The 14,293-nt window shown below is 32.1% G+C and overlaps 1 protein-coding gene across 1 annotated transcript; it reads left to right on the top strand.

The window, feature by feature from the left end:
• Positions 1-8,773: 8,773 nt before the first annotated feature.
• Positions 8,774-13,378, top strand: LOC139875509 (uncharacterized). The gene is made up of 11 exons (XM_071862845.1): positions 8,774-8,910; positions 9,268-9,589; positions 9,832-9,936; positions 10,455-10,537; positions 10,626-10,936; positions 11,037-11,206; positions 11,308-11,393; positions 11,508-11,641; positions 11,851-12,156; positions 12,692-12,860; positions 13,081-13,378. The coding sequence occupies exons 2-11, from the start codon at positions 9,275-9,277 to the stop codon at positions 13,376-13,378; spliced, it is 1,977 nt and encodes a 658-aa protein (XP_071718946.1). The 5' UTR covers positions 8,774-8,910; positions 9,268-9,274.
• The last annotated feature ends 915 nt before the right edge of the window (positions 13,379-14,293 follow it).

The raw sequence follows: 14,293 nt of genomic DNA, 5'->3' as shown, positions 1-14,293 counted from the left end.
TAATAATCACCTGAGAATAAACATGCTTAAAACGTCAACAAAAATGTTGGTGAGTTATAGGTTTAACCTATATATATCAAATCGTAACAATAGACCACAAGATTTCATATTTCAATACACATCCCAAACATAGAGATAAAAATCATTCATATGGTGAACACCTGGTAACCGACAATAACAAGATGCATATATAAGAATATCCCCATCATTCCGGGACACCCTTCGGATATGATATAAATTTCGAAGTACTAAAGCATCCGGTACTTTGGATGGGGTTTGTTAGGCCCAATAGATCTATCTTTAGGATTCGCGTCAATTAGGGTGTCTGTTCCCTAATTCTTAGATTACCAGACTTAATAAAAAGGGGCATATTCGATTTCGATAATTCAACCATAGAATGTAGTTTCACGTACTTGTGTCTATTTTGTAAATCATTTATAAAACCTGCATGTATTCTCATCCCAAAAATATTAGATTTTAAAAGTGGGACTATAACTCACTTTCACAGATTTTTACTTCGTCGGGAAGTAAGACTTGGCCACTGGTTGATTCACGAACCTATAACAATATATACATATATATCAAAGTATGTTCAAAATATATTTACAACACTTTTAATATATTTTGATGTTTTAAGTTTATTAAGTCAGCTGTCCTCGTTAGTAACCTACAACTAGTTGTCCACAGTTAGATGTACAGAAATAAATCGATAAATATTATCTTGAATCAATCCACGACCCAATGTATACGTATCTCAGTATTGATCACAACTCAAACTATATATATTTTGGAATCAACCTCAACCCTGTATAGCTAACTCCAACATTCACATATAGAGTGTCTATGGTTGTTCCGAAATATATATAGATGTGTCGACATGATAGGTCGAAACATTGTATACGTGTCTATGGTATCTCAAGATTACATAATATACAATACAAGTTGATTAAGTTATGGTTGGAATAGATTTGTTACCAATTTTCACGTAGCTAAAATGAGAAAAATTATCCAATCTTGTTTTACCCATAACTTCTTCATTTTAAATCCGTTTTGAGTGAATCAAATTGCTATGGTTTCATATTGAACTCTATTTTATGAATCTAAACAGAAAAAGTATAGGTTTATAGTCGGAAAAATAAGTTACAAGTCGTTTTTGTAAAGGTAGTCATTTCAGTCGAAAGAACGACGTCTAGATGACCATTTTAGAAAACATACTTCCACTTTGAGTTTAACCATAATTTTTGGATATAGTTTCATGTTCATAATAAAAATCATTTTCTCAGAATAACAACTTTTAAATCAAAGTTTATCATAGTTTTTAATTAACTAACCCAAAACAGCCCGCGGAGTTACTACGACGGCGTAAATCCGATTTTACGGTGTTTTTCGTGTTTCCAGGTTTTAAATCATTAAGTTAGCATATCATATAGATATAGAACATGTGTTTAGTTGATTTTAAAAGTCAAGTTAGAAGGATTAACTTTTGTTTGCGAACAAGTTTAGAATTAACTAAACTATGTTCTAGTGATTACAAGTTTAAACCTTCGAATAAGATAGCTTTATATGTATGAATCGAATGATGTTATGAACATCATTACTACCTTAAGTTCCTTGGATGAACCTACTGGAAAAGAGAAAAATGGATCTAGCTTCAATGGATCCTTGGATGGCTCGAAGTTCTTGAAGCAGAATCATGACACGAAAACAAGTTCAAGTAAGATCATCACTTGAAATAAGATTGTTATAGTTATAGAAATTGAACCAAAGTTTGAATATGATTATTACCTTGTATTAGAATGATAACCTACTGTAAGAAACAAAGATTTCTTGAGGTTGGATGATCACCTTACAAGATTGGAAGTGAGCTAGCAAACTTGAAAGTATTCTTGATTTTATGAATCTAGAACTTTTGGAATTTATGAAGAACACTTAGAACTTGAAGATAGAACTTGAGAGAGATCAATTAGATGAAGAAAATTGAAGAATGAAAGTGTTTGTAGGTGTTTTTGGTCGTTGGTGTATGGATTAGATATAAAGGATATGTAATTTTGTTTTCATGTAAATAAGTCATGAATGATTACTCATATTTTTGTAATTTTATGAGATATTTCATGCTAGTTGCCAAATGATGGTTCCCACATGTGTTAGGTGACTCACATGGGCTGCTAAGAGCTGATCATTGGAGTGTATATACCAATAGTACATACATCTAAAAGCTGTGTATTGTACGAGTACGAATACGGGTGCATACGAGTAGAATTGTTGATGAAACTGAACGAGAATGTAATTGTAAGCATTTTTGTTAAGTAGAAGTATTTTGATAAGTGTATTGAAGTCTTTCAAAAGTGTATAAATACATATTAAAACACTACATGTATATACATTTTAACTGAGTCGTTAAGTCATCGTTAGTCGTTACATGTAAGTGTTGTTTTGAAACCTTTAGGTTAACGATCTTGTTAAATGTTGTTAACCCAATGTTTATAATATCAAAAGAGATTTTAAATTATTATATTATCATGATATTATGATGTACGAATATCTCTTAATATGATATATATACATTAAATGTCGTTACAACGATAAACGTTACATATATGTCTCGTTTCAAAATCATTAAGTTAGTAGTCTTGTTTTTACATATGTAGTTCATTGTTAATATAATTAATAATATGTTTACTTATCATAATATCATGTTAACTATATATATAACCATATATATGTCATCATATAGTTTTTTTACAAGTTTTAACGTTCGTGAATCACCGGTCAACTTGGGTGGTCAATTGTCTATATGAAACCTATTTCAATTAATCAAGTCTTAACAAGTTTGATTGCTTAACATGTTGGAAACATTTAATCATGTAAACATCAATCTCAATTAATATATATAAACATGGAAAAGTTCGGGTCACTACATATATAGGTTAAACCTATAACTTAGCAACATTTTTGTTGACGTTTAAAGCATGTTTATTCTCAGGTGAATATTAAGAGCTTCCGCTGTCGCATAATTAAATAAGGACGAGATTTGGAGTCCATGCTTGTATGATATTGTATAAAAACTGCATTCAAGAAACTTATTTCATTGTAACATAATTGTATTGTAAACCATTATGTAATGGTCGTGTGTAAACATGATATTTTAGATTATCATTATTTGATAATCTACGTAAAGCTTTTTAAACCTTTATTGATGAAATAAAGGTTATGGTTTGTTTTAAAATGAATGCAGTCTTTGAAAAACGTCTCATATAGAGGTCAAAACCTCGCAACGAAATCAATTAATATGGAACGTTTTTAATCAATAAGAACGGGACATTTCAATAGCCAACTATCTTGCGGGTGGATTCCTAGAAACCGGTATGTCACATCAAAAACGGAAGAAATTTTTCAGTGACTTGAAATACTATTTTTGGAAAGACCCGTATCTCTTTAAACGGTGTCCCGATGGGATAATCCGTCGATGTGTCTCCGGGGAAGAATGCAATTAAATTCTTCTCCAATGTCATCTTGGTCCCACTGGTGGACATTTCGAACCTCAAATCACGGGGAGAAAAGTCTATGAGGCCGGTTTTTATTGGCCTACCATCTTCAAGGATGCCCACCAAATATGTAAATCATGCGATTCTTGCCAAAGGGCAGGAAAGATTAGTCAAAGAGACGAATAATAATTGAAACAGAACCTCGAACTGAATCAGTTAGTTAACTAAACTACAAATAAGCAACAAATAACTTAAAAAGACATAAACTAATAGAGACCAATAATAATTGAAACATAACCTCGAACTGAATCACCAAAAGAACCCGAAAACAAATCAATCGAATCAAGCAAAACATAAATAGGCAGAACAGACGGCGATTATCACAACATACCAAGAGATTGATCTAGAGAATATGGTGACAATAGATTGATCAGGTAAAGATAACTAGAGTCTTTAGTGGTTGTATGTAATAGTTACATACATGACAAATCATCAGTTCTTTGTATTTTGTGTTACTCGCACATTGTAATTTAACTTCACTACATATTTGAGAGAATCGCAATTAACTGTTTTACACTACAGGGGTGTTTGGATTTGCGTTTTGAAAACTGATTATGCGTTTTAGATAATTATAATCAAATAATCAACTGTATCAAAACGTGATTTGAATTAATGGTGTTTGGATTTGATTATGCTGTTTGATAACGTAATAATCATATAATCATTTTTTGAGTGTTTGGGAAATTCAAATCATTTGATGGCTTAGCATGTAAAATTACTAAAATAGACATGTTTCTAAAATAACAACATAAATCAATCTAATATGTAATACTTGATAATACATTTTATGAATTGTACAAACTAATAAGTATTCGACAAATAGTATCGATTATCGAATTCATTAATGAAAGGTAGAGTATAAAATTGTGAACTACACAAGAAAGTTGATCCAGAAACATAAAAACAATAATTATTGGTGGCCTAAACTACACCGTACTACGTGTATTTCATAACTATACGGAGTACTATACTTACAACAACAACAACAATAACAAAACTCAATATCACATGAATGATGTATGGAGATGTGAGATGTAGACAATCCTTTTCCTATTCGAGAATAAAAACAAGTCATTTCTCCACCCAGAGTAAAATACTCTCAAAAGTAGAGAAAGTCATCACTCTCTCTATTCGACGGCTAAATAGATTGCTTCTGAGTGGACTTCCGGCTAATAAGTTGGAAAAAAAATCATGAATTATAATCTTGCACATAATTCATGAATTATACTATTGTAATTCGAATTTTCATTCTACAAATTGTAATTCGAATTTTCATTCTACGTATAGTATAAAAAATAAATAAATACTCCGTAATACAGCTTTCTTTGTTAAAACAAATAACTCCTGCATGAACTAGCTTGATGATAATGACTCTAGGAAAAAATGGGCCAATAGCCTAGTGGTGAATGACTCACTCTCCTTTAGGGAGGTGAGGGTTCGATTCCCACTAGGTGAGGATTTTCCAAATAATTGGATCAAAAACTATTCTTACCGGGCCCAAATGATCCCTTGGTCCCATGCATGCGAAGATTGAAACAATGACAATGCAGGTTCGTTTATCGGGCCTGACATGCTGTGGGGAAATGGGTGATGGTGTTTCGTCAGGCTCCAGTGGGCTACCGGGGACCGCTGAATGGGTTGACAATGTCAACACAGGGCTAACATGTCCCTGCCGATACACATGTTTTGAAACAACGATAATGACTCTAGGAGCTAGTATTAGCTTGTCTCACGTGATTTTATTACTGTTACATTGAAAACTAGAATTCAAAAAGAATATGTTACGTAGTATTTTTTTTATTTAAGGCTTTTTATCAAGATAAATTTTAGAGGGGTATTTTGAGAAAAAGCAAAGAAAAAAATCAAAAGCTAGAAAAGGCGTTTTCGTGTAGTGACACTCCCCTTGCTTTTTCAAAATCACAATTTGAGCTCCAGAAAACATGATTAATTGATTTTTAACTATAACTTACCAAACACTATTTTTTGATTATTTACGATGTTAAAACGTGATAATCAAATAATCAATATCAAAACGCAACCCCAAACACCCCCTATTTTTTATTTAAGGCTTTTTATCGAGATAAATTTTAGAGGGGTATTTTGAGAAAAAGCAAAGAAAAAATCAAAAGCTAGAAAAGGCGTTTTCCTACGGTGACACTCCCCTTGCTTTTTCAAAATCACGATTTGAGCTCCAGAAAACGTGATTAATTTTTAACTATAACTTACCAAACACTATTTTTTGATTATTTACGATGTTAAAACGTGATAATCAAATAATCAATATCAAAACGCAACCCCAAACACCCCGACACATGTTCTTTTTTGAATTCTAGTTTTCAATGTAACAGTAACAAAATCACGTGAGACAAGCTAATACTAGCTCCTATAGTCATTATCATCATGCTAGTTCATGTAGGAGTAATTTGTTTTAACAAAGAAAGCTGTATTACGGAGTATTTATTTATTTTTTATACTATACGTAGAATGAAAATTCGAATTACAATAGTATAATTCATGAATTATGTGCAAGATTGTAATTCATGATTTTTTTTTTTCAACTTATTAGCCGGAGGTCCACTCGGAAGCAATCTATTTAGCCGTCGAATAGAGAGAGTGATGAGTTTCTCTACTTTTGAGAGTGTTTTACTCTGAGTGGAGAAATAATTTGTTTTTATTCTCGAATAGGAAAAGGATTGTTTACATCTCACATACCCATACATCACTCATGTGATATTGGGTTTTGTTGTTGTTGTTGTTGTTGTAAGTATAGTACTCCGTATAGTTATGAAATACACGTAGTACGGTGTAGTTTAGGCCACCAATAATTATTGTTTTTATGTTTCTGGATCAACTTTCTTGTGTAGTTCACAATTTTATACTCTACCTTTCATTAATGAATTCGATAATCGATATTATTTGTCGAATACTTATTAGTTTGTACAATTCATAAAATGTATTATAAAGTATTACATATTAGATTGATTTATGTTGTTATTTTAGAAACATGTCTATTTTAGTAATTTTACATGTTAAGCCATCAAATGATTTGAATTTTCCAAACACTCAAAAAATGATTATCTGATTATTACGTTATCAAACATCATAATCAAATCCAAACACCATTATTTCAAATCACGTTTTGATACAGTTGATTATTTGATTATAATTATTTAAAACGCATAATCAATTTTCAAAACGCAAATTCAAACACCCCTTACTTTTTTAATGGTCAGGCATCATACCAGATTATGTAATTTTTTTTTTTGTTAAGCTAATTCACACATCATCATAGTTGACAAAGAAAATATTATTTTGAAATGGGTTTGCAATATCATAATTCAGAATTGTAATTACTTTAGCGACTTTCGCATTCATTAGAACAAATAATAAAATCGAAACTAATATATTTCATTTTTTTCAATATCCGTGCAACAATGATCAGTTGTTCATATTTAATACAGATACTAATGAAGTGTTGCGTTATTGAAATAGTATCAATAGTTATTCTCTACAAATACTATCGATTTCGAATACTATTTTTTGAGCTTTCATGCAATACTATTTTTTGAGCTTTCATGCAATGCATTGACTGTTAAATTTAGTTTATAATAAAATGGAAGTGCTTGGAATCAGAATTTGGTTATTGCATAATTTATTTGACTCTTCAAGTCAATTTAGTTAGTCAAAATTAAAATTGATGTGTCCTATATGTCTAAATTGGTTGTGAATTATATGAAGAATCAAGGAACAAATATTGAATCATTATGTGTCAAGATTTTTCTTTTTATTAATTGACACCCATATTTATTGATAAAATAATGTCCAGTTTCGATATTTTTTTTTTTTTGAACGGCAAATTTTTTTTAAAACAACTAGCAAGAAGCTAGAAAATTACAAAGGGCTTAGAAGCCATGAGTTCCAATTAGAAATCATTTAGCTTCTATTTTTTAGTCAATTATAAGAGTACAATTTAATTAAATCAAACAAAGTACTCCTATTAACTGAAGTGTCGTTGAAGACCACGCAGTTATGATAACGCCATATGACCCAAAGAAGAGTGACTACTGAGACCAACACCTTCATTTTGGAATCCGAGTTCGATGACCAAGCATTGTAGCAAGACTCGAATTCAATCCAAGCATTGAATCTTGGCATATTACAACTCAACCAAATCCGAAGCAACCGCCACAAAGCAGAAGAACTAGAACACTCGAAGAACCCATGTTCCAAGTCTTCACCACTCTCATTACAATTTGGGCACGCAACAGATGGAATTACAATGCCTTTTATCGCTAGGTTGATCCTGTGAGGTAACCTATCTAAATGAAACCGCCATAAAAAAATGTTCAGTTTCCGCGGAAGAGCTTTTATCCATATGGTAGTAGGTTCAATTGAAGGTAGGTGAATTTTGTCAATATATTGGCGCATAGAGTGAACTGAGAACAACTTATTCGAATCAAGGGACCATTGCCATATATCAGGTTGGTCGCGAATCTGCAATAATTGTAATTCCGAAACCAAAGTTGCAAGAGAAGATGTGTTCCTGCTACCTATATCATCCCGAATCCAATCCCACTTCCACTCGGCATTAACCAATCTGTCCGCAATCAACACCTCTTTATTAGATTCTAGATGAAAAAGTCTATTGTATCGAGAAGCCAAAGTAGCATTCTCGATCCATTGGTCAAGCCAAAACCGAACTTTCTTCCATTTCCCACAGCTAACCGCATCGCATCAGGAGGGATTAACCCATCGCTGATCACCGATTTGCAAACAGTCACGATACATATTAATCACTTTTGGTTAATCACTTATGCTGGTTTTTCTAAACTTACATTTATGGTAGGTTTTCTTTATAGGAAATTGTCCAACAAAAATACATATTAATTAATTTTATAATAATTGACACCCATTTGATTTTACATATCATCATGTTGATTTAATAACATTTTACAGCTAATAGCATATATTTGATTCGACATATTAGATAAACCTACAGATTTTACGTTTGTTAAACTAGTTAAGTATATTACGTATATATTATAAAATGATAAATAAATAAATTGTTTTATGTTAACTAATTGCAAGTAAATAAAGATAGATGGAACTTATTAAATATGGCAATAGGAACAAGAATCACGTGAATTTGAGTCAATTTTGATAATTGTAATCTCGCTTATTACGTTATTTTGTTACGAATTAATGATCCAAATCACCTTCGTGTTTATATCAACCTGCTAGAAATAAAGTAATCATTCACCAATTCACTATGAATTCACCAATTATATAAACAAAAACATTACGGTGACTAGTAACAAACGGAGAAAGAGAAACCAGTTCGACGGGACTAAACAAGGCTTTAAAGGTAATCCATCAAAACTTGTTGATTAGTATTATGACAAACATTAAGCTTTATTAATGATCATGTGATGTTAATATATTATTGAAAATAACATAAACTAATTATCGGTAAAGCTACCGTCTCGGTTGTGATACGGGCTAGAAAGTTGGAATCTTTAAATAAACCCATTAGTAGCAAATCGGAATATTAAACGTTGTAGTATTGTTTTTATATGTTGTTATTAAGTACTCGTATTAGAATTATATAATCATTTTGAAAACAAATATAATAAAAAACAAAAATTATAGTACTACTACATAAAAAACAAATATATTTATAATTGAATAATAGGTAAATAATATAAAAAATCTTGATGAATAGGTTGGAGATGGAAAACGAATTGATTGAAGAATTAGAAGAAATGATGATGAACACCAAATCATCATCATCATCATCAAATACAAGTACTAAGAGAAAGAGAAATGAGAAAGCAATTATGTTGTGTACAACGAAGCCTTCCTATACTTTAAAAACAGGTGATGTCGTCGGTAGTTTAAGGTGTGAAAACCGAAATAGACTCTGGTACCTTCTTGGGCAACTTGTTAGGCGACAGAATTGGAGTGAAGCTTCCGGTGTGTTGAGCGTACTCTTGATAGCAACGCTTAAAGAAACAAGTCTGTCAACCAATCGTACTAAATATTGGGTACGTACTATGTTGGGGTGCAAACCTATCCCACATAGGAGGGAGACAAAAACAAATGTATGTATATAAGGCTAAGGGAAAGTCTCTCTAATACCAATTGGTTTTAGAAAAGGATGGACTCTTGGGCTTATGTTATAGGACATTGTGTTTGGGCTATACGATCTTACAAACTATATATAGATGATGTATGTTTTTAATCAGTTATTTATAAATTTCATTTTATACAATTTACATATATGTAGGCTACATTGGAGATTCTTAAACATATTGGAGCTGGAAATGTTAAACCAAGAAAGATTCAGCAGGTGTATGATATATGGTTTAAAAAAATTTCGGGCTCAACCAAGGTGATTTTCCTTGATACATACCTTTTTTATTTTTTATTTTTTTTTATTTTAAGTTTCCACCTCAAGTACTATAGTGTTAAAAGTCGACATTTTACCCGGTTTACTTTATTTTCTTCAAAATCTTAACATTTTGTAGCCGTTCGAAAAAATTCTTGGGCCACTGGCCCGGATGATTCTCCCACTAGCTGGTTGTGGGTCAACTTGTGCGTAGGAAACATATTTGTGAAACAATGAATATAGTTCTATTGTTTGTGGCTGTGTTCTTGCATATCTATCTATAATAATAATAATAATAATAATAATAATAATAATAATAATAATAATAATAATAATAATAATAATAATAATAATAATAATAATAATAATAATAATAATAATAATAATAATAATAATAATGATGATGATGATGATGATGATGATGATGATGATGATGATGATGATGATGATGATGATGATGATGATGATTTTCTTTATTATATTCTGAGTTAAATTCTTATTAAAGTTTGAGTTATTTACAGGGTAGGTTTGATGTGATTCAAGAATACGTTCTTTTCTTACTTTCACAAGGAGACATTGATGGTGCATATCAGGCTGCTATCGGGTTTGCAATATATGGTTACTTAAATTTATTTTGTGCAAAAATTGTGGTTATTTAGTAACTATACTCAACAATTATATTGTATGATCAGTCTTCAGCAAGAAAATGTGTTCCGTAGTGATGGCATAGCAAATTTGACTGTGGGGCTGGTGTTTTGTCATCTATGGTACAATGCGTTCAAGAAGGAACTGCAGCCACGCGTTCAAGAAAATGTGTTTGAAGCTCAATTATTATCTAATTACGAAGAAGGAGCTGCCTCAAATACCTTTTCAATGGAGGAAGAAGCACAAGATTATAATATGACTACTTATGGTGACAGTGATGATGATGAGATCAACGACTACCTTTCCAAGTTTCCCCATACCCGCAACAAACAATATGCTTCTGTATTCTATGCTCATAGTATGTTTTCAAGTTTATGTTTTAATTTCAAGTTTATGCTTCTATATTCTGTGCTCATAGTAAGTTTTCAAGTTTATGTTTTAATTTAATTTTGCTACAGATGTAGAAAATTTGTTGTTGCCTTTACAATTTCCGAGCGTAGATACAATTGAGGATTTCATGTGTTTTCAAAGGAAAATAAAGAATGATCATTATAAGGCTGCAGTGAAGCATTTACAGACTGCTCTTCATACTACACCATCTGTTGAAGCTTTAGTACCTCTTATACAGGCATGCATATATGCAAGCAGCCTACATTTTTATTTCTTTATAATTCACGTCAAACGACATATAATAATTAATATACATGTGGTTTTAATCTCCCGCGATAGATGTTGACTATCGGTGATCAAATCAAAGAAGCTGCGGAAGCAGTGGAAAGTGTTGTCGAAAATTCCAATGTTGCAATTCCTTTTAGGTGATCGATCGTTACTATATCATCGTGAAAAATGATATATTTATTTTTATTGTTTTTTGCTTTGGAAGTTTTTGATTTATTTTTCTTATTTTAACTTTTTTTTTATTCGTGGAGATTGAGAGCCAGTCTTCTGGAAATTTTTTCCAACGAGGAATCAAGCAAACTGCATATATGCTTTGAAGACATATTAACGAAGGATCCAACTTGTCGCAATTCAGTATTAAAGTTAATTAACTTGCATCACAATGGTATGTTAATTTTCATATTAAATTATCATCATCTTAGGAACCTGTATAGTAACATATTACTGTGTAGTTAATTCTGCTTTTAATTTGTTGCATAGTGTACTGTACTATACGTGTTTTTAAGTATGTGTGGTTGAACAATTTAATTATCACAAGCATAGTAAGTATTAATTTTCTAAGTTATGGTTTGTTTGCTTGATAATATCTTTCAGGGTATTACAGGTTAGAAAAATTGATAGAGATGATTGCTTTGCATTTAGAGGCTACATATGCAGACAGTTATATTTGGAAAGAGTTTGCTTCTTGCTTTATAAGGCTTGTTGATTGTGATGAGGACAGAATCTCAAGTACTAATGATGATGATGATGATGTCAGCTGCACAAAGCGTACTTCTTCCCTTAGTAGTGTTCCTGATATGTTTTTAAACGATACGTCAAGTGAAACCTGGAAATTACGATGTCGATGGTGGCGGACACGCCATTTCACCAAAACCATACTCTCATCAGAAACTGATGCAGGTGCTTTATTTTGATTCACCTTATGCATAAATTAATTTACTATATACTTGATATTTTTTTAATCTAAAAATTAGCTAGCTCGATCTGGAGAATTGTTTTGGGTAGATCGAAAAGCAAAGAATTTCAAAAAGCGTTTTTCACATTATTGTTTTCCATATATGAAAGTGGACAATTAATTTGGGATATCCCAAAATGGAATAGTGGACTATAGATTTGGGACGGAGGGTGTACATGTTCTTTTTTACTTATTTTCTCAATAATTATTAGAATATACTCATGAACCTTACTCATAATGCGCAAATATATACTCAAATAAGAAATGAGTATAAGGAAAACAAAAACACCATCGAACTACATCTTTTATTCTGCTTACTTCATTCATATTACTAAAATGCATATATAAAATATTCACGTTCTATAATTGCTCCACTAATTTTACCATTACTACTTTACTAGCTCCCACTACTTCCTAAAGAGTGGGTCAAACTATGACTACCTATTCAATATAACTAAACTCATTATTCGTTGTGAACAGAAAAGATGGAGCTTGTGGGTTACAAAGCTGCATCAGCATGCCATCTGTATGGTATTGAATTCCCGTACGTTGTGACGGCACATACATACTTGAAGAGTAGAAAGAATAAAGTAAGCTCAGTCTTGAAGGTGCACATGAAGAATGCTATTGGATTATCCACTAGACTAAAGTAAAACATAATAATAAATAGTTTGTTTAATTTTTATGACAGTTTTCTCCTTTTTCGTTTTCATTTATGACTATTATTAAAGGTTTTGAAAAAACTTAGAAAATACATACTTCTACTAGGTTCGCTCAAATGTTGCACAGTTCTTTTTGTGATATAAGGGAGCTTTTCATGAAACTATTGTGTCATTTGCTATGTTTGTGTATTATTTTTTTTTTTAAAGGTTAAGACTAAAATCTATTAGAATTGTACCTGGATCTCCACTAGATGTTTTCAAGCTTCAACCATCACGGTGGAGCTATATATGTTTGTGTAAAATACTAAAATCCCTCAAGTTTCACTTCGATCTCACCCTTTATGATATGCTTGAATTGTTTATGATCAAGTCTATTTCGGTTACAGATTACGAAAGCGTTGTCCGGTCAGAACTTGAGTGCAGAGTGGGAGAATGTTTGAGGATTGATTGTTTGCTCACCGGTCTGATTACCTTGAATAATCCCGTTGGAGATAAGGATCTCTAAAGGGCGGGTCACAATCAATCTATGGGGTTCTACTTGATTATAGACTCGAGTGAGTAATGAGGCGAACAATGAGAGATTACTTAGAGAAGGTACTAATTCTCAATAATGACCGAGATATCCGAGTGATGGTGATGTCTTTATTAATTGTCTTTAGAATGACAGTAGCATGGTGCTCTTTATAGGCAAGCTTCAGCGTTTGTGCTCTCATAGTACATCAGTGACATGTGCTCACTTCCAAGTAGAGGGCTTACATGTCTCACTGCCTTGTACTGGGCATACGTGTAAACACAGTCAGTTAGCGTGCACCGTATATCGAACAGGGTATCCATTAGGTGTATCATTAAGTCTTCTTCTAGGTAGTGTTTGCTGTCAGTGGAAGGTTTGTTATAGGTATTATCAGTGTTGTAAAAGTCGGCCGACTTAGCCGACGCGTCGGCCGATGCGTCGGATTTTTGGGTTCTCCATCCCGTTTTTTCTGAAAACGACTCAAAAGACGGTCAAAGCTAAAAGTTCGGTCAAAGTATGTCAAAGACGGTCAAAGTTGGTCAAAAACGGTCAAAATCAGTCAAATTTTCGTTAAGATGTGATATGTTTTAAAATTAGGGTTTGTTTTCATTTTTTGGACCGCTCTTTTCCCTGTGTCCTCACTGATTATGTACTCGGTAACATTAATTGAGCATTAATTTTGATTATATTTAAATTCAATTTCTTATTTAAGAAATTTATGGTACAGAATCAACTATTTTATACATATATAAATATATATTTAAGAAATTATTAATAAAGTCAACGTTGGTCAACGACCGACGCGTCCCCGACGCGTCCTCGACTCGGCCGACGCGTCCTTTTTAGGTGTCGACCGATGCGTCCCCGACTCGCGACTTTTGCAACCTTGGGTATTAAACATGTACCTAA

Source organism: Rutidosis leptorrhynchoides, chromosome 11 (assembly GCF_046630445.1).
Source record: "Rutidosis leptorrhynchoides isolate AG116_Rl617_1_P2 chromosome 11, CSIRO_AGI_Rlap_v1, whole genome shotgun sequence".
In the NCBI taxonomy this organism is placed as follows: domain Eukaryota; kingdom Viridiplantae; phylum Streptophyta; class Magnoliopsida; order Asterales; family Asteraceae; genus Rutidosis; species Rutidosis leptorrhynchoides.
The sequence above is the reverse complement of the archived record's forward strand: the minus strand, read 5'-3'. Positions and strand labels throughout refer to the sequence as shown.

Excerpts from the sequence above, each read along its gene's own strand:
- LOC139875509 (XM_071862845.1), top strand. The coding sequence starts at position 9,275 with ATGGAAAACGAATTGATTGAAGAATTAGAAGAAATGATGATGAACACC. Across the intron at positions 11,394-11,507 it reads AATGTTGCAATTCCTTTTAG|ATTGAGAGCCAGTCTTCTGG; the intron begins GTGATCGATCGT and ends TTATTCGTGGAG. Across the intron at positions 11,642-11,850 it reads AATTAACTTGCATCACAATG|GGTATTACAGGTTAGAAAAA; the intron begins GTATGTTAATTT and ends AATATCTTTCAG.